This window comes from Orbicella faveolata, unplaced genomic scaffold (genome assembly GCF_042242905.1).
Source record: "Orbicella faveolata isolate gen_17 unplaced genomic scaffold, um_ofav_v1 contig_3, whole genome shotgun sequence".
NCBI classification, from domain to species: Eukaryota; Metazoa; Cnidaria; class Anthozoa; order Scleractinia; family Merulinidae; genus Orbicella; species Orbicella faveolata.
In genome coordinates this window covers 12,129,199-12,153,148 of record NW_028301558.1, presented here as the reverse complement: position 1 = coordinate 12,153,148, position 23,950 = coordinate 12,129,199, and the positions used below count along the sequence as shown (strand labels likewise).

The window sequence follows — 23,950 nt, the reverse complement described above, 5'->3', positions numbered from 1 at the left end:
CTGTGAGCCTTATCGTTTTTTTACATGTGCTCGCGATATTAAGCTAAAGTCATGTGGTAGCTAGCGGAAAATCATTATGACGTAAATGCGGTAAAAAAGGGAAATACATAAAATTCTACGAAATGAAAACGAGGCACGCGGGTGCCGTTACAATAAGTGTTTATTGTTTTCTAAAGGAGACGATATAAAAATTCAAAGGAATGTCAGTCTTTTTTTCCTCCACCCTCATATTTTCTTTTTCGTGTTCTTCTTTATTCCCTTTTACTTTCATCATGTGTACCACACTTGGTGCAAAAGAACACACTTTTTAACCACCTCCTCATAAATCCAGTCATATATATTTAAATAATGTTAACAATTAGAATCTATTAAAATGAAATAGCATCTTATTTCATTGACTACGTCACATACCTTGATCAGTTATAATACTTTAAATAATTTAATGAATATAAATGAATATGAATGAAAAAGCATGCATTCATTGGTATAACTCGCCTACCTCCACCTGACCCGTTCCTCCCTCCTCGGCAGATTGGATCATTGTAGTGTGAAAATGTATGTTTTTTATTCTTACAATATTTCAAATATATAAGGGAGTAAAAGAGACTGGTCCTCAAAGACTTCAAGAAAAAGCATGCACAGTCAACCAGAAAAGCATTTCTTGATGTGACGTACTCATTTACGCATATAACCTACCCCAACCCACCCCTCATCTTTCATCTTACGCAGCTGTTATTTGTGTCATCACAAAGCTTTTTTCTCTCTGTCTGGAAAAGAGTTGCGTGACAATACAAGAGGCTCAGAATTTTACCTTTCTATGTAACTGAATAAAGTCAGGGATTTTGTGTGGTATTGCTAGTCATGTTAAAACCGAGGGTGTCATTACCAACTGACGCCGTCTCAGGGGAAGACGGCAAAGGAACTAAATGATGTATGGCTACAGCAGCGCCTAATATCAACAAAGAAATAATTAGGGGAATAAGTCGTTTTTTTATCAAAGACTTCTTCTCTGATGATGTAAGTCTGTTACTGTCTTTAACATCATACACTGCTGTATTTGGTTCACTTCCTTGTGACATGAATTCATGTTGACCATTAAAATCGCGTAACACAAGAGAAGGTCGGAATTGAGTCACGTCAGCATCAAAGCGACTCAGAAATGGAAGAGATGAAGATTTGTGAATCCAGCTTGAAAGGACCAATTCTGAACAAAAAAAGGTTAGAGATGAGAGGGATTTTTTTGCTTAATTTATAACTTACTGTTCAGTCTATAAACTGTAAATTACACAAACTCGCTGTGAAACAAGGTTTATCAACTTCATACAAGAAACAGTTCTCCATAAATTACTTGAGCCAGCAATTCATGACACTTGGTGAGCGGGTCTAAGAGGAGTTGAGCCCGCAGTTCATGATGTCTTCTCGCTTCCGTAAGCAGCTACGTTGAGCCCACATTTCACGAGGTCTCTCTGCGGTAAGCAGGCTGAGTCCTTAGGTTGTGACGCATGCTACCACAATTCTGTGGCTTGTCATGTTTTCGTGAACCTATATAATGTTGCCTGGTAACCTGGCCTGGCTTTTTGACACTATGTTTTGTTAGCAAGACGTACCTGACTCTTTTTTGTGAATGTCTCCATTTAATAAATTGTCAGATGTTTGGTCTAAGGCAGACTTAACTCCTGTTCTTTCTTGTGCCTGAACAAAATCAAAAACAGTGAACAACAGTAACACTGGACGGATCACTCAGGTATTGGAACATCCAGTGTTTACAAACTAATCAGTTCCAGGGTCAAGTCACAAAACATGTCTCTTTTGAAATGGTGAACACACGTCACAATATAATTTACTATACAAAGATAGGGGCACTAATTCCTGAAGTAAACTGTGGGCGCAACAAAGTGTCTTGTTTACCTCAGTCTTTCCATGCTCCAAAAGGCCTTGCTCCAAAGTAATTTACGGAATTTGCCACTTGAGAAACGAGAAGAAATCTGGGTGCATCTCCCCTTATCATTACTGGAATCATTACTGGAATCATTACTGGGATCATTACTTGAACCAACGTGGCTTCTTGTAATTTGTTTTGTCCCTAGTAATTGTCCCACAAACCACAGCGAGATGACACTTGTCCAAGATTCTTCTCGTTTCTAAAGTGGTGGATAGCCTAGGCTCACAGCTTTGGAATCTCTGGGGGTAAAATAAACAAATAAGATGGGATGGAATGCTAAAGAGACGTCAAGAGAAGATAACGTACCAGTGAGAGAACATCTCTGAAGCTGTTCTATGGCGTAATCTACTGGTTTCTTTCAAGGAAGAAATACTTCTGGGATGTCTTCTTCCTTTAGTTACTGATGTTCATTGTTGTTCTACTCCGGTTTACTAAGTGGTCTATTATATTCTCTTGAGTCAAATCATCACAACATCCAGGGTTTTTCTCAATGTTCGTTTGCGCCATATTTGTTCACTATGTAACCTCCAAAGATTCCCATAACCCCTTGGGCGGATACTCTTGACCCAGGCATTCATTTTTACATCAAAATAATTGAGGTAAGCCCAGTCTTTTTTGGCTTTACTCACTAGTTTGCACTGCTTCTCCCAGTCTGTTCTCCACAGTAGAATCACATATAAACAGGCCTAAAACACAATCAAAAATGACAAGATTACATCCTGTTAATGTACGTACCATTGAATGCTGAAAGTAAGTCCTGGGCTTATATACGTTCAAAATGCATTTTCTGTGGGTTCATTTTGGGGAGGTACTTATTGCAAGGACGTTTGTGATTCAAAAATTTTAAGTACATATAAGATCTTAATGCAGGTTAAAGTGTGTCATATGCAACACAAAGTACGTTGTACAGTCGTTGAATGAACATTTTCAGTCTCTGAAATATTGCCCGTAACCTCGACAGTGGAAGATTTTGTAACTGGAAGAACTTTTATTGTTCCGTTAGCGCTACCGACAATTAAACCAAAGCCAGGTCTGTCTGTCTTTAAATACGTTACCAGGCAAACTCTCAAGAATGAGTGACAGCTGAAACGAACATAACAAACACATGGGAAAACATGGGAAAATGCTACATGGGAAAACACTCGAGAAAATTATTTTTAATTCAAACGCAAAAGTGTTTGAATTTACAACAGTAAATAAAGAAGAGTACGCGATCAATTATTTTCTTCAATCATCTCGATAAAAACAATTTCTTGATATGAATCCACTGGACAAACAAGATCAATTCACTATTCACCTGAAAAATCTAGTATCATAAAACCACAAATTTGTTATTCCTAAAGCAACTATACTCAAAATTGAAGAAGAAACATTAACTGGTGAGGAGTTCCAGTCAATCAATCAACCAATCGATCAATTTATTATCGTCATGCATGCATAGGAAGAGGTTGACCTTGGTATCGGAGCCAGGGGCTCAGTGTAAAGACGCATGACAAAAATAACAATAAAATGAAAGAAAACAAAAAAAAAAACAAAAAAAAACACTAGTTCACATGTCAAATGGTTACCTGGGCAGCAACCGCACAAAACAGACCAATCAAGAGGCCTTCAATACAACAAGAAAACAACAGAGTTAGCAAACATTGCTCCCAAATCATATTTGTAGTGGCATTCAACACCTGTTGTTTTACTCACCCACCCTCCCCTCCCCCCGTTCCCTGTAAACAGTCAGACAATTTTGGCTCGGCCAACCAATAAATGTCCAATAGTAGCCGTGAAATCCTTGGTTTCTACACTTTGATATAATTCCACACAAAAAAATTTTGCATGGAAGTGTGGAATGCTTTGACAAACCAGGGAATTTAACTTTTCCCCGTTTGTTCCACAATTATTATTCTTTAATTACTTAGTTCTACGCTTCTCTCTGTGTTGCATGTTTCAGAGAGGCCGTGTCAATGTTAATTAGAAAATAGCCCCGAAAAATATGTGTGCCGATTGATCAAAAATTGTTTCTATTTAACAATAAGATTGTGAGCTAGAGATTTCAATCGCATGATAGTCGACGAAGGCGCAGCCCGAATGAACTGTCTCGTATGGAAATTGAGAGGAAATAATTTAATTGTTTCAGTATAAATCTACTACAGTAAGAACCCACATGTAAGAACTTAAGTTTTGTCAAGTTAGCCTCCATAGGTTCTTATATAATTCTTAATGGTGTTTACTGTGAAATTAGGCTACCTAGGTTCTTAATCAGTTTCTTAATTTATTTTTAACTTGTACTCATGGGTGTGGCCCTTATATTGAATCATTCACAGTACAGTATTGTGGTCCTATACCACTGCTAGTGCTCTGGCTAGTTTTTGTTACCTTTTTTTGTATTGCATGTGATGTACTGTTATTATATTTGAAAAACAAAAACTCTATATTTTGAAAATATGGCCCTGCATTGAGATTTTAGCCTTGAATGGTTCTAATGTGAAGGGTGCTTAATAGGGAAATTTTAACCTCACAGGTTTTTAAATTTACTGTAGTCGTTCAAAACTTTATCTACATCTTCTTCACAGACACTTTGAAAACACAAAGAATTGGCCGTCATTTTGATAACAACTGCACATTGCTAGGCTTCCCACTACTGATCTACAATAAAATAGAAAGTGAGCAGCGTAGCCAATCAGCGAATGGCATTCATGATAGAATACTAGTAGATTTATGCTAAAACTCGGCAGAAACATGGTACATGTTTTCTGTTTCTTAAGGAGAGGCGTGCTAGGTTTAGAAAATGACTGAAGAGCATCAGGCACCAACTTTGTGTGTCTGTTTCAGGGATACGTCTATAAGAGAGAGTTGACAGCACTTTTAATACCATGCAAACAAAATTAACACTCATTTTTTTGTACCTGTGACATCGTGGAACACTAGAAACATCAATGCTATGCCAAGAGGAAGCCCACAGCAGCAATAGGATATAAAATTGATCACCACTCCTACCGTCTGACGGCCAGATCCTCGGATAACACCGCTACAGACACCCTGAGATGAAAATTGAACATCAATTCGCATCACTTGAGAGGCAGTTTTCTACACCCCCAGCCCCTACCTGTGGGATTGATCTACTGCGCAGGTGCGAGTTCCACTTGAAATGTAAAAATAGGTCTGCTATGCATGTTAATTGCATTATTGTTTCCACAACAAAATTGTCCAGTCTGATTGGTTCTTGGCATACCTTAAAGTATTTGGAAAGACTTAAAGCATGATCACAAGGACGTCAAACTTGCTCATTGGAATTTGGCACATACGCTATTTGCACGTCAATCATGTGCAATTAAGTGAGTTTCTGCTGTTTCTCTAGTGTTTGTAAAACTGATGAACATTCCAGACTTTTTATTTTGTTTATGATATGATTAATTCTTGTAGTTGGTCACTGACGGGCTTTAAGGGTCGTATTTTATCACTCGATCATTAGAATGATTTCAATTACCTGAATTCCATCAAAGATAAAAGAGAATGACATAAAACGGATAGTCTTTTTGTATAACAATAACACATCTCTGCAAGACAAAATGAACAATAGTCTAATTAGCTACAAAGTAATCTAAGAGGGAAGTCAAGAATTCCTTGGCCAAATTAATTTGAAGCTCCCATCAGTGATCAACAACTCATCATAAGACTGATGTTCTGTGAGCTGACATTTGAGTCAAACGGCTTACGAATTTCAACCTTCCAGCATTTTCTTCATGTTCAATCCAACAATTTGCTGATATTCATTTGTACAACTGTGTGGAGAGATATACATCTATTCAACATCTGTACATCGTGTGCTAGTCAGCCATTGCCAGATCCACTTGGGCTATAGGTACATGTAATTATATCAATTAAAGAGAGTAGCCGCGTTTTGCTCAAGAGCACAACATAACCCATGCTATAGTCAGGCCTGACTAGGAGTCAATCATGATAACCAGAAAGTCACTGCATGTGTCTCTTTCAAGGTTTTTGCACACATGACAGCGCTCCACCTTGAATTTAAAGTGGTGGGTGGACTTAAGGTTAGCCCGATGGACTCCAGATCATGCAGTCTGGGTTTTAGCCCTCAAGCCAGGGTCTTGGTACTGTCTTTTTGAGCAAGACACTCTACTCTCAAAAAGACTCTCTCCACCAAGATGTATAAATAGGTTCTGGTAAACTGGATGATGGGGGTAACCCTGCAATGGACTAGCATCCCATCCAGGGGGGAGTAGAAATACTCCTAGTTGCTTAATATGTTATGGGAACTGGGATAAGCTCTAGCACCAATATATGGTATATTTGGTCCAATTAATGCAGACTTTGTTTTAAAGTTTCTATAAGATTACAAACCTATTGTCAGTAAAAAGCCTTCCAGTGGTTTCCTGAAGCCCAAAGAAGACAGCAAATACCACAAGTTGAACACACACTGTGAAATCAATACAAATTGATTATCTCCCTGTGAACATGTAGCAGTGAACTTTAACAAGCTAACTCTTACAAGATTAGTTTCCCATACGAAATGCTATTATTAGGAGTTACAAACAAAAAATTCAGTGTTAATCAACATTAAACCTTCTATGGGTGTATGCATGGCTAGGTATCATCACTGTCTATGCTACAAGTGACTTCGAGAATACAGGTAAACTGAGTTACTGCTTAGAAAAAATACAGGTAAAACATCTGCTCTTAGGGTTAAAGCAACGGTATACATTTTTTGATCACTTATGGAGGGTTTATTTCCCCTTTTGGGACAAAAAAGCAAATAAAATAAGTATTTGACGTACAAGTGTAATTTCCATAATTTCCAGAGCAACCATCGATGACAGTTGCTCAAATCTTAACAACAGATTATTGCTCAGTGTGCATACATGCAATGATGAAAGTTTGCTGATGTGGGCCAAGACTGAATAATTTGACATCACATTGCTGAGAAAAAAAAAACATGATTTAAACAGGAACATGTACAGTACAGATAGACATCATAATCCAGATCTGTAATTACCAACAAGTGAAAGGGCCACTTTAATTGTCCTTTTGGTTGCCATGGCATTGCCGGCACCAAGGGCATTTCCAACACGAACGCCAGCAGCCACACTTACACCAACAGGAATCTAAAGAGTTTTAATGCACAGATTGGTAATGGTCTTGTTGGCGAGGTCAAGGTAGACAATTATTTTAAAATAACACAGTGGAACCCTGTAAACAATGACTGCAGCTTTCTAAACTGGTTGCTTGCGCTGCAGAATGGGAATGTAAGCCTCTTCCATTCCCATTCATCATGTGACAAATGCTTTGCACTTACCTCCAGCGGTGCTCACCGTACCTTTTAGGGGTTAAAAATACAGTTTTGGTACCCTAAGGGTGTTCAGCCTCAAAAGGTCTACAGCGGGAGCTTTTGTGCTACCTTTTAAGGTATTGAGCTCAGAAAAATATGACAAGAGATAATGGGTTTTTTAGAATCGGTACCGCTTAGGGGTGGAAAACATTTCAAGCCACGCCCACAAAACAGGATCTTGGTACCTTTTAGGAATTCTTTTCAAAATTTCCGACAAGCTCTCCTGTCCTTTTTTATATATGGGAACACCTCCCCCAAGTTACCTCACTCTCTATCAAGAACTGTACAACATCTTAAAGAAATCATTATAAGAATGAAGCAGCAAATGCTTAAAAGAGCACCAAAGTTAACTTGATGAAACTGTGTACATGTAGAATATTGACAGATATTCTGACAAATATCCTGAGAGGACTAGCTGTAAAAGTCTGCATACAAGCCAAGTGGCCCATCAGGCTGGAGGTTATTCCAGTTTCTGTAGCACGAAGCAACTAGGAGTATTTCTACTCCCCCCTGGATAGGATGCTAGTCCATCGTAGGGTTACCTCCTGCATTAAATGTGCCAGCACCCACTATAACCCTGGGTGGAGAGAGGCACTGTGAGAGTAAAGTGTCTTGCCCAAGAACACATTGTAATGTCCCCAGCCAGGCTTCGAATCCAGACCACTTGATCCAAAGATGGCTGTAGAGACCGCAAATTATGCCAAAGAATAAGACTCAGATGAAATAAGCATTTCATTATAATTTATGTAATGATGATTATCAACAGCAACACACAGTGCTTTCTCTGATTTCCTCTTTCCTGGGGTGGCTGTAATACAGGCTAAGAAGAGTTTATCCTCACCATATAGACAAGTGCTGTCCACTGGAAAATGATACCATAGGTCGCTAACTGTACTTCACCAAAGGTCCCTTTCAAAAAGAGCACATCATTGATAAAATCCTTGAACTAATCATGGCTGCTAAGAATTCTCTATAGATTTTCAGCTTTTCAGAGAGAGAGAAACCGTGGGACTCTTACATCCAAGTTGTGACGGATCCTGCAGGCCCAGTGGTTTCTAAACGATCTTTTGAAGAGCTGGCTTTAAATAGCCTGTGAGTCAGCAGTGGTCATTAACAATATTTTCAACTGTTATTTGACCTGGTCTATTCAGGACAGCCTGTTGCAAGGGATCAAATGACAGTATAGAAGTGATTTAGAACTGTTATTATGATCCTCTTTGCCAATATTGTCTTCAAGCAACATTAATATATTGCAGAGTTGTTGGCAGAAACAACAAGCAAGTGTTTTCTATCATGGCATCAAGCAAATCTCCTTTTTGCTCATCTCCAATCCAATCACACATGTGCAGTGTATATAAGGTACAATAAGACCTGGCTGCTTACATCAAAACTCTTACAGCCCTAGCCTTAGTGAAACCTAATGTACATGGCAGCAAAACAAGGCACACTTCATTTTGAGGGGGAAGTGTGAATTTGAGCAGCTCCTCTGGATTCATTTTTATTACTAATAAAAAAATAAATATAATTTTAAATAAAATACCAAATGCACTTCAACTATTCCCTTGGCCAACCAAATGTCCTAGTGAAGCTAGGGTTTAACTATACCTGTTAAAAAGGAGCCAGCTTCAAAACTCCACCAGTCAATACAGGTCATCACCAAACCTGGCACTGCAAGCTTAAGAAACTGTCCCCAATCTAACAGACTTTCAGTGGTCCATCCTGCAATATGCATTCAACACAAACTTGCACCTTAATGCCACATTAATTGGAATTCATCTTAGTTTATCAATCAATCAATCAATCAATTACTCAATCACTCAATGCCTCAATTGATTACTCACTCTCTCACTCAAACAATCAATCAATTAATCAATCGATTAGTCAATCAAAAACTTTTATTAGAAAAGTTTTGTTAGGCAAGGGGAAATGCCCCTTGACTAATTGGGGAGAATCACATATTTAGATAACCTTTCATTGTACTTTCTTTTTGGTCTTATCGCCAATTTCTCTTTAGAATTTGTTTAAATAAAAAAAACTAATTACAGGCAAACCTCCTGTAAGCAACCACCAAAAATGTCAAGCGTAAGTGGTCGCTTATGGGAGGTGGTCGCTTACATTAGCATATGGTATATCTGCAGAGACTTTCCCATGTTTCAAAAATTTTATTCATGTGAAAAGTCCATTGCGAGAAAAAATCCGGTAGTGACGCTGTTGAGAAATTTCCATCTCTTGTACATGTAATACCCAGGGATGGCATGATTTTACAACACCTTATTATCCAATTTCCACTCTATAGTCTGTCAGGTGGTTGCTTACGAGAGGTTAAAAACAAAAGAAAATTTCAAACTTTTAGCTCCTAAAGTGGCTTACAAGAGGTTGTGGCTTACAAGAGTTTCCAAATATAGTGATTTGACTTGGAAACTTTTGGTATTTTGGAAAACTATTTGCTGAGGAGAGTTGGTCGCTTATAAGAGGTGGTCACAACTGGAGATTCAACTGTATTCACAATTTCTTTTGTGTGACAATATGGCAACAGTAAAAAATATATTTGAAATTAAATTGTTCAACTGTGCTTTACAAAATATCGTTAGAGAACCTCATTCTTTATATGGATCAAAAATAAATATGTAATGTAAATTAAAATAAAATGTCTACTAGATTAAAGACATGTTTGAAAGGCTAAGTTGTATAAACAAACAATTGGGCAAATACAATTAAAACCATGTTACATTTGGACCCCGCTAATTCAAACTTGGTAATTATTTCAAATTCCCTGTTATTTCAAACTCAAAACTGTATGCCATGGATTTCCCCTTCAGTCATTTACTGTTGATTATTTCAAACTCCTGCTATTTCGAAAGACTTTTTGTTTCCCTTGAGAGTTCAAAATAGCGGACTTCAACTGTATAATTACACATATCCTAACCATTTCTTATCACATGAACAAAAAAGTCATATAGATAATAAATTACTCCTTATAATGAACACACTTTCCACTTCCTGTTTATGACTAGCACTAAGCCCATGTTTACCTGGCCATGTTTTTTTATGCAGCTTGAAAGCCTTCACATAGGAAAACAGTAAAAAAAACATAGTGATCGAGGAAAGGCTCCAGCTGAGGGCTACTCCTCTGTAAAAAGAAAAAATCACTCATCAATCCCTCGGCTTAATGGATTAAAGGAGCCACATCACAGTTTGCGCATATTGAAAAGTTTAGCCTCAATTTTTCAAATTCATCGTTTGCAGTCAGTGTTAATCTTCTCCATCCTTAGCCATCCTTGTTCCTTTATGGTTCATCATTATCTCTTAATGGTGTTTTTCTATCTTATTAACCTGTTATTTTCAGGTTTCCTACCATTTATTCATAAAAGTAATTTTGTATGTGGCCAAAATAATTCAAAATACCGTGACTGAGCTCCTTTAAATTCCCCAACAAAAACAACTAGTTACAAAAAATAAAGGGACTTTTCTCGATCCTTTTTGAGATCATCAATTTTTTTGACTGCTCAAACAATTACAATTAAACTTAAAGTACAGCTGGAAAACAGCAAATGGTGATAAGCTGAACTTAAATCTGCCAAAATTTGCTCGTCCTCTTCACTTTTTTCCCAACCTGTTGAGGCTTTTTGGCTCTTCAAAAAATTATGAAGAAGAATATTAGCCAATATTTTAATTTGTAATTTAGTTTGCAACTTTTTCATCGCAAAATGTAACCGGTCTAGATGCTGACCTAGATGGGAAAATCTAGACCATGATCAAAATTGATTTCAGCCAACAATCAAATTTGTGAATTCAGTAGTTCCCAGTCCTTGTGAGACACAACCATATAATAATGGGTAATAATGAGGACCAGAAATACTAGTAAGTAATAACATTAAGAAGGAGCTTACCTAAAACCCAAATTAAAGACAAACATCATCAGAGCATTGGTGCCGATCTGAACACCACTTGAAATAACACCAACATAAAGGACTGGCTTAACAATGCCCTAGAAACAAATTACAGTCATTAATAAATAAAATGAGGTTACATATATTTGATTTCGAAAAACTTCAGGTGATAATCACTTGGCAATGAATCCAGACACATTCTGGGTAAATAATGAGAAACAAATACAATGTGTGGTTCTAAAAAATATATACATACCCCAAGACAGAGTTTTTGGTTTGCACCTCCTGCCATCACCCAAGATTTTACATTCCAAGGGGGTCTCTAAATTGACCGCCTCCCTAGGAATTTCTATTTAACCCAGTAGTTTGAAGACTATATAATTATATAACTCTCCATTTTTAAACAATTAACCAACACTTTGTTATAATTTGTTATTACTGCTGACTTTTCCATTTGCTTATTTGCCCCATCCATTCAGTTAGAAATAGTTGTTAATCGATAAATTGTAACTACACGGTACGAAAATTTGCATTTCACCACTAGGCCTTGGAATTTCCAAGACTCTCCATGGCAGATTTGTCTACATACATGTATATTTTCTTGACAAACAGAACAAAAACCATTTGAAGTTAAGTTCAGTTTAAGCTAACTATAGTTTGAATAACGGCAACAACAGAATCACAACAGTTTGACTTATTACAAAAAAAGAAAGGTATTCAGAATTGCACCTGAGTTTGAAGATAGCTTTGCAACAATACAAATAGAAAGTCACCCTGTGAAACAAAGACCTCTGTGTCAATTATAATTTTACATTTCAATATGTATATCTAATATTAATATACACACTGATAGACCAGATGACATTCACCATTAAAGCCAAAATAGTGATTTAAAGGACTCATGCGAATTACAACAGTGGAACAATTTAAATTAATTTAGACAACTCAGTTTTCGAGCACATATGGATTTTAATACAAATCAGTTTTGTAGACCAACACAAGGTTGGCCCACTCATCAGTTAATCTCCATATACCGGTACACTGAAACATCAGTTACAGTCTACACTCTCAATATGAAAGCGTTACTGTTATGATGTTAATTAGTTTGGTTTCTATACTATCAGGTGTGATGCTTATGTAATAGGTTCTGTAATCATCCCAGAGTGGAACTCTTAAAAAGATTCATGAAGCATGTGTTCAAAGTGTATTGAACAAGTTTAGTTAACAGATCAGTAACATTACAGTTTGTTATTGGTCAGCCGTTTTATACATGGAGTTTCTTTATTTGCGTTCAGACACAACAGTTTCCATAAACTGTTGAAGAACACCATTAAAATTATGTATGCACACACCTCATCCATTAGTACATGTGCATGTGCTACACTGCCTGCATGATTTGTAAAACTGTACCTGTAAGAATGTACTTTCGTCTATGTCTGCATGTTGATATGACAGGGTTAAAAAAAATTTTGAAATCCAGTTGTCCAGTGGGCCAGTAAATTTCAGTTTTCAGTTGCCCAATATATGTATCACTTGCCCAATAGGTGCAAACTTTTCATGCCTTTAATCAACAATTATTTACTACATTGTAGGTACTGTCTATAATATTGAGTAATACACTATAACAAAGGATGAACATGAGCAAATTATGCTTGGATTTTAAATTAATCCAGGCTTTCAACTCATTGTTTTGTGCATCTTGCAGTCTCAAGTTTTGACATAGTTTTTGATTGGAAATTATCACTAACAAGACTACTGACAGAGGCTAATTTCACTTGCCCACTGGAGCAAAATGTCCCTCCCCTGGGCAATTGGACCTGGGTTTTTTCCTGCCCTGTATGAGTTCATCTCGCTCTCTCAAGGTTACAATTGGCCACAATTTGAGGAAGATATTCAAAAAGAAATTATTCAGTCACTTAAACTAAGTTACAGCTGTATGTCAAATGTGAGGCAAATAATAGACAGACAGGCCATCCTAAAAAAAAGCCACCCAACTGCAACTAGATTTGCATTAAAATCCATAAGTGCTCAAAAAGTGAAGAGTCTAATCCACTATAATTTATTATTAATAATATGGTATGTTATACATTATATGGAAAAATGATGTTACATTCTATTAAAATCAATGGCACAACTTTGTAGAGCTGTTTTCAATTGAATGTCAAAAAACCAAAACCAAAGTTAAATTACTCTCAACTATCCAATCACAAAGGACACGGAGAATCCAATGAACCAATCAAAAGGCAAAGTAAATACATGCACAGGAAGGTGATGTGAAGTGCAGGAAAACTTGGCATGTAAACTAGTCATGAGTGGTTTTGGTTTTAATTCTGACTGGATGAAAAAGTGGTGCTATTTTTTAGCCAATCATATAGCATAGTACAGTTGAACCTCTCTACTATGGACACTGAAGGGACAGAGCCAAGTGTCCATATTAGAGAGGTCGCTATGATTACATCACTTTTAAGTCTCCACTGACAGTTTAGAGTGTTTTCATTTACACTGCATTGTATTTGCATTTGTAAATGTAAGTTTTGAAAACTAGCATTTTGACATGTTCTGGTATTGGTATTGCTGAATGATTAAGTGTCAATGTTTGTGTAACCGCCGACAGGAAATGGTACATACCGCAAATTATCGACACCTGGTCCCCAGAGTGTCTGTAATAAAGAGGTTAGATTTGTATGAATTTGCTCACTAGGGCCAAGATTTAGAGTCCATAGTCCGTTTTAGGGAGGGTCCATTTTATAGACTGACGTTTTTTTTTAGAGGAATTGTATGAGAATTTTGTTGGTACGTAGGAAACTGTCTGTATTAGAAAGGTGTCTGTATTAAAAAGGTGTCCGTATGGAGAGGTTCAACTGTAATGCAAAGGAATCATGGTCGGTGGATTGACCATGTTTGGAAATCATGCTTTTAGTGGTTGTGCTTTGAAAGAAAATCCTATCAACCTAATATACATTTTCTAAAAGATTGATGGCTTTAGTACAAGAGAAGACCAAGCATTAATAACTTAAAGGCAAGAGTATTCACCAAGTAACATGGATGATGCATTCTAGAGGCAGTTAGCACTGGATGTGCATAAAGTTATTAACAAGATGGTTAAGTTATGGTTATTATACACGTTAAGAAAACTTCATGGAACTTACTATTGAAGAAGGAAGGCACATGAGGACGAACTCTTGTGTCAAACTAAACGTAAAAAAAAATAATGAAAAAAAATAATAAATAAAAAAGGAGAACATATATGTCCAATAGTTCAATGTTTACACTACATTGCTTGGTTCAGAAAAATTCTGGAAACCATCTTCAGCACTTCAAAACCAGTTCTTGGTTAGCAACAACTTCAAATAAGACATGACCGTGACAAGCTCTATACCTGAGCCTGCGATATGATCATGTGATGTACTGATCAGCAGATACCTTGTTTTGACAGGTGTCAATTAACCATAACATGGATCTCCAATATCTAATATGTATGCTGCAAACCAAGGCTGCATGTCTCGGTCAACCAATTAGCTGGAGTATGGCCCCCACGTTGCACAACGTTGTCGTCCTAGGGCGTATGCTTGTTGATCATGAAAAAAGAGTTGCGTGGTTTTCTATTTCTAAGCATGCATGCATGTGGTTCTGTTCCTGTGGTTGCATTAATGGTGCTCCCCTTGGCGACCCTTCCAGCCTGCAAAGCTCCGGTGAGTCACTGACACAATGTACAACCAAATGTCAAGTGTTCACAATTCAAGTGTCCTCACTACAGTAACATCATTAGGCAGTCTTTTGAGTGGTTTTCAATTGAGTGTCAAAAAACCCAGGACCAATGTAACCACCCTAGCCATATCACTCTGGACAAGGGGACCAGCAATCCAGTGATCTAATCAAAACTCAAACCAAATGACTATAGCCAACACAAAGCACAATCACAAGAAAAATTGCAAGAACAAGTTAAGGTTGGTTTGGGTTTTATTTGATTGGATGAAGAACTGGTGCAGGATTTTTAAACTAATCACAGAACTTGCATGGTAATGCAAACCAAAACAAATGCAAATTACTCTGACCTGTTACTCAAGTGAAAAAACTACTCTGACTAGATCCCAGGGGGGTTCTCGCAGTATACATGATGGGGGATCCGACTTATTTTTTTGGGTTCAAAATTTACACTCTCAGTATTTTTTTTGGGTTGTATATTTTTTGGGTTTACACATCTCTGAGAGAAATTCTTGTTGCAATCAGTGGATCACAAAATTATTCATTTGAACATTTTTCTGGCAACATGTGATTTCCGGAAAAAATGCTGATAATAAATCAGTACTGAGGTATTTAAGTCTTGTATTTTTTTGGGTAGGAAATTTTGATGACAGGCATTTCAGGCTCATGCATTTTGTAGGTTTGCGATATGAACCTCCGTCTGATTCCCCCATCATGTATACTGCAAGTACCCCCCTGAGGACTAGATACATATTTCTAATACTTACGATGCAACATTCTTTTTCTGGTGTACCATCAGCAACAGTAATTCAGAATTAATCCACAGAGTCCAGGTCAGAATGCATGTTATTCCAAAAATCCACATGCCTCTCTGCAGTACAACACCAACCATATGCAAGTTCTTGGCTCCATATGCTTGAGAACTTAATGTTTCCAAGGCAGAACACAAGCCATAGAAAACAGATCGTCCAGACACATTGATAAAAGAAATAGCTAATGTTCCTGCTGCTAATTCAACTTCTCCCAAACGTCCCACAAAAAACAAGCTGATCATGAACACCAGATGGTAGAAGAAGTGAGATAATACGGTCGGCCATGCTAGAGTAAACAAGCCTTTGATTTCGGCAACTATACTTCTTGACAACACTCCACCACGACAACCACATGTCCTTCCCTGCAGATATTGTTTGTCTTGTTGTCTAACATGAATGTTAAATTCATTGTTTGGTAATGCTCGATTTTCTGCATCATCAGCCATGTAGGAGCTTCTGTGATGTAAAAATATTATCTGCAAGGTATAGCATTAATTATTTTATTTAGTTAATTTGTATTCTGACTGACATACATGTAACCATTGAAAAACATTTTTATTCAAGAAAAATTTAATGCTTGTTTAAGAAATCAGTTTATTTCAAAATGGAATCAAACTTGGTTAATACTGCAGAACCAAATGAAGTACACATACAGTGCATGTATGCTCATGTGCAAAACACTTCAGAAATTTGCACCAAAAAGTACTCCCTGAATAAATAGAGGATAACACATGGTCATGCATAGATATGGAATATCTCTTTGAGTGTTCAACTCGATATCTCATGAGTGAGTGCACTGAACAAGTGACATGATTTCCATATCTACAAACAACCATGGATTATTTTGTTTATCATATAGAAATACTGATTATGATGTTTTTAATGATTTTACGAAGATTTCCGACCACTTTCCAAAAGATTTCTAAAGATTCCTCAAAAATTGTCTGAAGGCCACACATAAGCATTTCCAAATATTTTCCAAACATTTCCAAAGATTGCCAAAGATTTCTGAAGATTACCAAAGATCGCTGAAGACTTTCAAGGAAGATTCGATCATACACCAGCAAATTTAATTATAGTTTTAGGGTCAAACATGAGATCGGTGAGGTCACTGATAGCTTCACTAGTGAGGATATGGAAAATACACCACTCAAGTCCCAGATGTAGTTTCGTATAAATCTTACGAGGGCTATATTTTCCAGTAAAACACTTGTGTCTATATAATAATGCAACTTAATTAAGTTCAAAGTTTTCACTGAAACTCAGACCACTGTTCATAGTGTTCTTCTTAGTCTTAAAAAGAAAGAAAAACCCTCAGCAAATTATGGACCAGGGACTAGGAGGACTCAGGTTTAAAAACTAATATGGATATAATGTTTCTATGTGGAGGATTTTGTGAGGTTTATTATGTATGATTATGATTACTATCATTATGCATGATTTTTACATTTTTTGGGATTAAAATATTTTTTCACATTTCTCTTCTGGCAGTGACAACCATGTAGGTAAAATGTGCACCATAAGATGGCTAGAAGGGTCAAGATCTGGTGCAAGGGATATTTTTACATCTACTTCTGGCACAAGGGTGGTTTGATAGTTTTATCCCATTAGGCTCTGGGAAACGGGTTGTTTGAAAGTTGATAATGCTGACCCAGGATTAAAAGTTAACTGAAGTACATGTAAGTGTATTAATTTTCTTTGAATAAAAATGTTTTTCACTGCTTATGCTTTGTGTAGTTTGAGATTCTTCAAATACAAAACTGAAGGACAAACAACATAAACAGAAAACCTCACCAAAAAGTTACTAAACCGAAATCAAAATTATCTGTAATCTTGGGTTAGCTAAATCAAGATTTGAACAACCCAGCCTGGATCTAGCAGTCAGGATTCAAGTCCTGGCTGGGGTCATGTATGTTGCATTCTCAGCTAGGCTAGATGTACTTTACTCCCACAGTACTTCCCTTCACCTCGGAGTTTAATGGGTACTATAATTTTTTTTTTTTGGACTAACACAATGCTGGGAGGTAACCTCAGAAGGACTAACATCTAAATTATACAGGGAAAGTCACAATACTACTAGTCTCTTTGAACACACTACAGAAAGTGAGAAAAGCTTTCTTGGCAGTTCTTATAACCACTTAGGTCCCATTTATAAGGTCTCGGTTATGCGAGACAACCTTCCCCCCAAGTTATCCTAGCCGAGGTAACTTTTCACGGAATTTCTTTGCAAAATTCAACCAACCATTTACAAGAGGATAGCGAACCTGTCTTGGGGGCAAAACAACTTGGGTGGGCAAGTTGTCTCGTCTCAGCAGGTAGGGTAATCCTGGCAAGCAGGAACACTCTTCTTCATATAACCACTTTGACTCCCCTAACTGAGACAAGTCTCGGCACAGTGAGTGTCATGAAATGTCTAGATTTAGGATTTAAAGCAGAAATTCACATCAAAGAAGTGAAAATTAACTCTGCAAAACCCAATTTGATTGAATGACCAAGGAAAACTCAAAGAAAGAGGGATATTTTGCACATTTGATTATTAAATAAGGGTTATGAATAACCATGCAGGGTCAACTTTGACTCAGACTACAGAGACGATGTTTTCACATAAAAACGCTCGATAAAGTTGCCTCAAGGGGAGGGTTGTCTCGGGTACCCGAGACCACATAACTGGGGCCTGAAAACTCTTGAAGACTCAAAGGGATTTTTGCTGCTTCATTTGCACATCCCTGTAATTTCTTAACTTAAGTACCTTGTACCCTGCCCCTCCCCAGAATGCCTCCTCCTCCCCACCCCACTCCCAGCATGGGAATAGCTGCAGTGTCTGTAGATTATTTTTGTGTCAATTTGAGAAAAATGAGATGCTTCCCATGTGGACCGAACAAAGGTTGCACACATGCAGCTACAGCACTACTGGTCTGCAGTCCACTTGGTTCACATTTTTCTTTGGCGGGAGTTTGGTTTGCTAAACCTCTAGGGGCATCATTTATACAGGGACAGTAATTATGGACAGACGTTTTTGACATAAGCTTATTTATATAGACTATGAAAACTCATATTCAAAACCACACAATGGATCTGGACATATTGATAGATTTATGCCCAGTATGTTTTTGTCATTGAATTTCTGGGAATTAAAAACAAACTCTGCTTGCAACGTGCGAAAAGTGGCCACCCAGAAAGCTTTACGTAAACGAACGTCAAGAAAAATCATAGCAATTAAAGCTAATGAAGCTTAATCTTTCAACATAAGCTTAACTGCTCGATGCAAAGGACCACACGATGATCAAGAAAGGCATCGTTGAAGTATAAAGCTGTTATTGTTGGAACCACTAGTAAACAGCAGATACTTACCCGGTATGACTTCTGTGTTTTCACACAACGAGAAGTTTGCCAAGATACTATTTAGCTATTTGCTGCGTAATGGGGCAGTTTCATTCTTTACTACTTTCTTCTTTCTTTTTTTCCTGCTGATGCCGCACGAATTTGCCGCACGGGTTATACCATCAAGGGTAATCTTTTTCGTACACAGGTCCCCAGCGGCCAGATTGAAAGCGCGCTAAGGATTTTCCCTTAGCCTCAGAGCGAAATAAAAATTTTAAAAGCTAATCTATTAAATATAGATTAATTGATATTAATTGTTATTTAAAAACGAGCCTTGTGAACCCCATTGTTAACAGTTTATTGAATAGTAATAAGACTAAAGTTTTGGTAAGCTTAATAAAATTTATGTGGAGGGGATTCGGAGCCACCTTAAAATAAAATAAAAAATTAATAAGTTGGCTCTAAACCCGCCGGGCGCGTGGCTTGAGAAAAATTAAAGTGAAATCAAGTCATTTTTGCAACTGTTGACAGTGGTGATGCAGTTTTAGGATAATTCATTTTTTAAAATTGATTAATTTATCTTCTGATGCTCTCCTCCTCCACAAAAATACATATTGTAGATGACGACCTTTGCAGCACAGTATTGTGCTTTGTCACAAATGAACATGCTAACCTATTTTGCGTTTACGATCGCTATAACACTCGTTTAAGAGACCTGAGAGAAAAAACCGCCTGACAACAGTGTTAATGCCATCCTGTTTTAACTTTTGTTATGGTTCTGCCTAATATCACCATTACATACGGTGATTATCCAACTGCAGTAAATACCGTCCAAATAGCAGTACAAATATACAGCGATATTGTACAGTTATTTGTACAGTAGAAAACCTGTTTGCCCTACAGGTCGGTGCGCGCACGCAAAACTGTCACACTCTCCCTCCTTCATTGATAAATCTATTGACTACAGCAGTTGGATAAAAAACCTCTTATTAGATGTTTTGGTGTGTAGTATCGCTTTATATTTTTACTCGTTATTTGTATTTTGAATCGCCCTAAGGTCTCGTCAAAATACGGCACAAATCGTAAAAATATACAGCGATACTACAAAACAAAACATCTAATAAGATATATCAATACCATGATGGCTAAGCCAATGAAAACTCTTAAACTGCATTCTTCAATGAACAGTTTTTAATGAGTAAAATTACAGTAATTTTCAAGTACTACTCGAAAACTCATGATGCAAATGTAAAGGTTTTTATTGTGAAAAGATGTTAGAAATATATTTTTCATGAAGGGTCTTTGAAAAGATTTGAGGGTCTCGGGGAAACAAAACTCACTGTTTCCCTTGGGGCCAGTCATTAAGTGCTTATTGTCGAATGTAATTCAAAAAGGTAATTTAGCGTATGCTTTCTTAAATATTATCAGATATATTGTAAAATAACCTCTATATTTTACTACTGACATCATTCACTTACAATACTTTAAACAGAAAAACATTTTTGCTGATACATCTTTCTCATGCGCCCCTCCCCAGCACAACCTATAACAAGACTCCCACTACGGAAAAATTGGACCAGTCACTGAAAATGCATGTTTTAGATTCAAAGAATGAAAAGAGAGACTTGAAGGTAATGGCATGATAGGTAGATTGCGCAAAGACAAAGTGATATCATGAAGACGACTCGTGCATATCATCAAGAACACCGTGGCACCGGCATTCTGGTTATAACCAAACAAAACGCCAAGAATGGCAGTGCGAAATCAACCGACTGCAGGATATTCCACGTGCTCTCGACTCCTCGTTTGGCCGTCGGGCATGTTGCCTTGAGCAAAATTTTCCTACTATCTGAAAACAGACAGTTCAGCTGCTTCAAAACGGGCACAAACTGTTACACTAATTTGTAATAATTCAAAGTCGGCGATTTCGTGGTTATTATGGTCACGTTAAAACTAAGTGTGTCATTACCAACTGACGCCGTGTCGTGGGAAGACGGCAGAGGAACTAAAAGATGTATGACTACAGCAGCGCCTGATATCAACAAGGAAATAATTAAGGGAAGAATTCGTTTTCTTATCAGAGACTTCTTCTCTGATGATGTAAATCTGTTTCTGTCTCAGTTGAACATCACACATCGCTGTATTTGGTTCACTTCCTTGTGAGATGAATTCATGTTTTCCATTACAGTCACTCACTTCTCTTGACAGAAGAGCAGGTCTTGATAGAGTCACGTCAGCATCAAAGCGACTCAAAAATGGGAGAGACGAAGATTTGTAAATCCAGTTTGAAAGGATCAATTCAGAAAAAAGGTCACAGTAGAGAGCTTTTCGCATAATGCAAAACATACCTATACCTAGTTTTGTTAATTTAAGAACGAATAAGAAGAACTCGCTGTGCACGTACACGGTTTCTGAAGTTTATCAACTTCATACAAGAATCAGTTGTCCTTGAATTACATGAGCCCATAATTCATGACGCCTTCTCACTTTGGAAAACAGATTGAGCCCACACTTCATGATTGCTCATTGCGGTATGCAGGATAAGCCCTCAGTTTATGACCAATTCTGATACGGCAGGCCACCACAAAACTGTAGTTTGTCAAATGAGCAAGTCGTTGCAAGCTACATTTTTCTCATGTTTCCTTGCTCGCCATTTTTTGCGTTAGTGATTTGTCAATAACCAATAATACATACCCGAGTCTTTTTTGTGAATGTCTCCATTTAATAAATTTTCTGACGTTCGGTTCATCTCAGACTTAACGCCTGTTCTATGCTGTGCCTGATTGAAAACAAATAATAAAACTAGTTAAATAAAAGAACATGAGGGTCAACAGCAAGAACACTATACAGAGCACTCCCAGGGGCCAGGTACAATTGGGCAAAAAAATGCGTTTGGCTTACAATAGTGAACAGAAGAAAAGACATCATTTATGAACACAGGTGTAATAAACCCCGAGGTAAAGAAGTGTCCACTCTCCCCACTCCCCTAAGTAATTTGTGCAACAAAAAAATTGCATTTGACAATGGCGACAAAATGACGCCGAAACGTTTGGTACTACCGTTTATATTTCTTTTAAAATGCTTTTATATATATAATTCTTTAATCATTCAGAAGCTGAATTTGAAAAAGGAGAAAAGGTAACAGTTTAGATCCACAGTATGGGATTCTTTTGGAAGCACAATAAATATGACGGAACAGAATACCAAAAGGAACTCTAAAGCTTGGTTTTCACCGTGACGTCATAAGCACAAGTACAACAGAAGTGAGGAGGCCCACAACACAAGAATAAGCAAATGCACAAGGTAGTGGGGACAAGCAAAAAACAGCATGAGCACAAGCAAAGCAGACCAGACATTTTTGCTCTTTTTGTGCTTATGCTTAATACATCAAGTGAGAAGGCGCTGCTAAAAGCAGCGTCCGCCATCTTGTTTTGTTGTATCGAGGAGGTATAGAACCAAACATAAGGTAATTATCCATTGTACGCATGCGCTTTTGCTCACGCTTGTGTTGTTGGCGTCCTCACACCGTTATGCATCATGCCGTGGAGCGGCGATTTAACAGCACGTGCGATCATCAGAAGCGGGGACAACAGCCGGGATTTAACACGAAGGGCTAAAGCAGTTACATTTATACGGATTGAATCATAATTCAAATTTTTTCGAAAAGAAGTAGATATATAGTTTTTCTGCAAGTTAAAATTTTCCAAATTAGTTTAGGTTAGAATATTCAGGAAAGTTAGAATATTTTTGACGGAGATAGATATTTTTACAGAAAGTTGCCTGCCTAATTGCTGTGGGTAACTCATATGTTTGAGTTCGCGGCAAATGACGATTGCAGAAGAAAACAATATAGTCGAACCTGAAGATTTTAGTGATAAAGTTTGACGTTTGTAACCTGTCCGAGAAGAAAGATGTCGATTTGAGTTGTTTCTTTATTTGGCTCCGGTGTTCGGATGCTCCCATTATAGGGGGCTTTTAACAGACTTCTTGGCCCTGGGGAAATAAGCCATCTTTTAACAATAGGTAAATGTTAAATTCCCCGGTATGTCGCGGGGGTCGGCAGGCCGGGATTTCAATTGACTGATGCATTATGCTTATGCTTATGCTTATATCGTTGTTTCTTTTTGTCAAAGTGAAAACCGGGCTTCAATGTGTTGAGGAGAAAAGAAGGCGAGAGGCGAAAACCTGCCAGAATCTCAAGGAAGAATTACTCCTGGAATGTCTTCGTCCTTTCGTTTCTCGTGTTCAGTGATGTTTTGTCCCGGTTTTCTAAGTGGTCTGTTATCTTCCCATAATTTCTTATCAATTCTTACATCACCACTGCATTTCGTGTTCCTCTCAGCGTTAACGTTCCGTCCCATCACATATTTATGGTATCCTCCCCCCGAAATAATAAGTGCTCGCTCTGGTACTCTTGAGCCATGTTATCACTTAAAAAAAGTGAACGGTAACAATTGCCTAATTATTGGAAGGTAAGGCACTTACTAGTTTGCACTGCTTCTCCCACTCTGTTCTCCACAGTAGAATCAAATATAAACAAGCCTACAACACAATCAAATAATGTCAAGACTACATTATATTACATGAATATCAAAATATATGCGGTAAACCTCCCAGAGACTTTTGTAAGACGTGATCAAACGTCAATTGGTAAACCAAATTGAAGGGAAATAATTATTATTGTTAAATTCTCTATGCATTTTCAATGCCTGTCTTAACGTTTGGATTGACACTTCAGGATTTGAGAAATTTAAGACATTAAGCGGCAGTGTTGGCGGACATTCAGTTTAAAAACTTTGTTGCGTAACTGGTCCGGGAGATGGGGAACAGGGAATGGATTCGGTATGTCTTGTCGATGGATTATTTTGGGATCTAAGATATTTTTTTGGGAGGGGTGGGGGGATGAAGTTGTAGTAACTGTTAACAAGTTCCCTTCACTGAC

General features: G+C 37.5%; 1 protein-coding gene and 1 pseudogene across 3 annotated transcripts in view; both read right to left on the bottom strand.

Moving 5' to 3' along the window:
- Positions 1-230: 230 nt before the first annotated feature.
- On the bottom strand, positions 231-19,530 carry LOC110049658 (multidrug and toxin extrusion protein 2-like). Of its 2 annotated transcripts, none has more exons than XM_089298671.1 (16): positions 19,039-19,482; positions 15,643-16,163; positions 14,320-14,362; positions 11,900-11,944; positions 11,171-11,268; positions 10,313-10,410; positions 8,886-8,999; positions 8,122-8,189; positions 6,948-7,056; positions 6,296-6,371; positions 5,421-5,490; positions 4,840-4,972; positions 3,511-3,548; positions 2,572-2,628; positions 1,608-1,692; positions 231-1,204 (listed from the first exon to the last, which is right to left on the bottom strand). In XM_089298671.1, the coding sequence occupies exons 2-16, from the start codon at positions 16,131-16,133 to the stop codon at positions 834-836; spliced, it is 1,896 nt and encodes a 631-aa protein (XP_089154797.1). In that variant the 5' UTR covers positions 16,134-16,163; positions 19,039-19,482; the 3' UTR covers positions 231-833. The 2 variants fall into 2 exon arrangements, 1 of the variants encoding a protein (XP_089154797.1); XR_016209988.1 differs by lacking the exon at positions 231-1,204 and adding an exon at positions 1,909-2,181 and having other exon boundaries at positions 1,615-1,692; positions 19,039-19,530.
- Positions 19,531-20,283: 753 nt separating this feature from the next.
- LOC149106394 (multidrug and toxin extrusion protein 2-like) overlaps positions 20,284-23,950 on the bottom strand; it is a 46,196-nt pseudogene continuing 42,529 nt past the window's right edge. The window contains exons 15-17 of the transcript XR_016209989.1: positions 23,494-23,550; positions 21,703-21,787; positions 20,284-21,332 (exon numbers count right to left, since the gene is read on the bottom strand). The product of XR_016209989.1 is annotated as a multidrug and toxin extrusion protein 2-like (transcript). The remainder of the gene's footprint in view (positions 21,333-21,702; positions 21,788-23,493; positions 23,551-23,950) is intronic.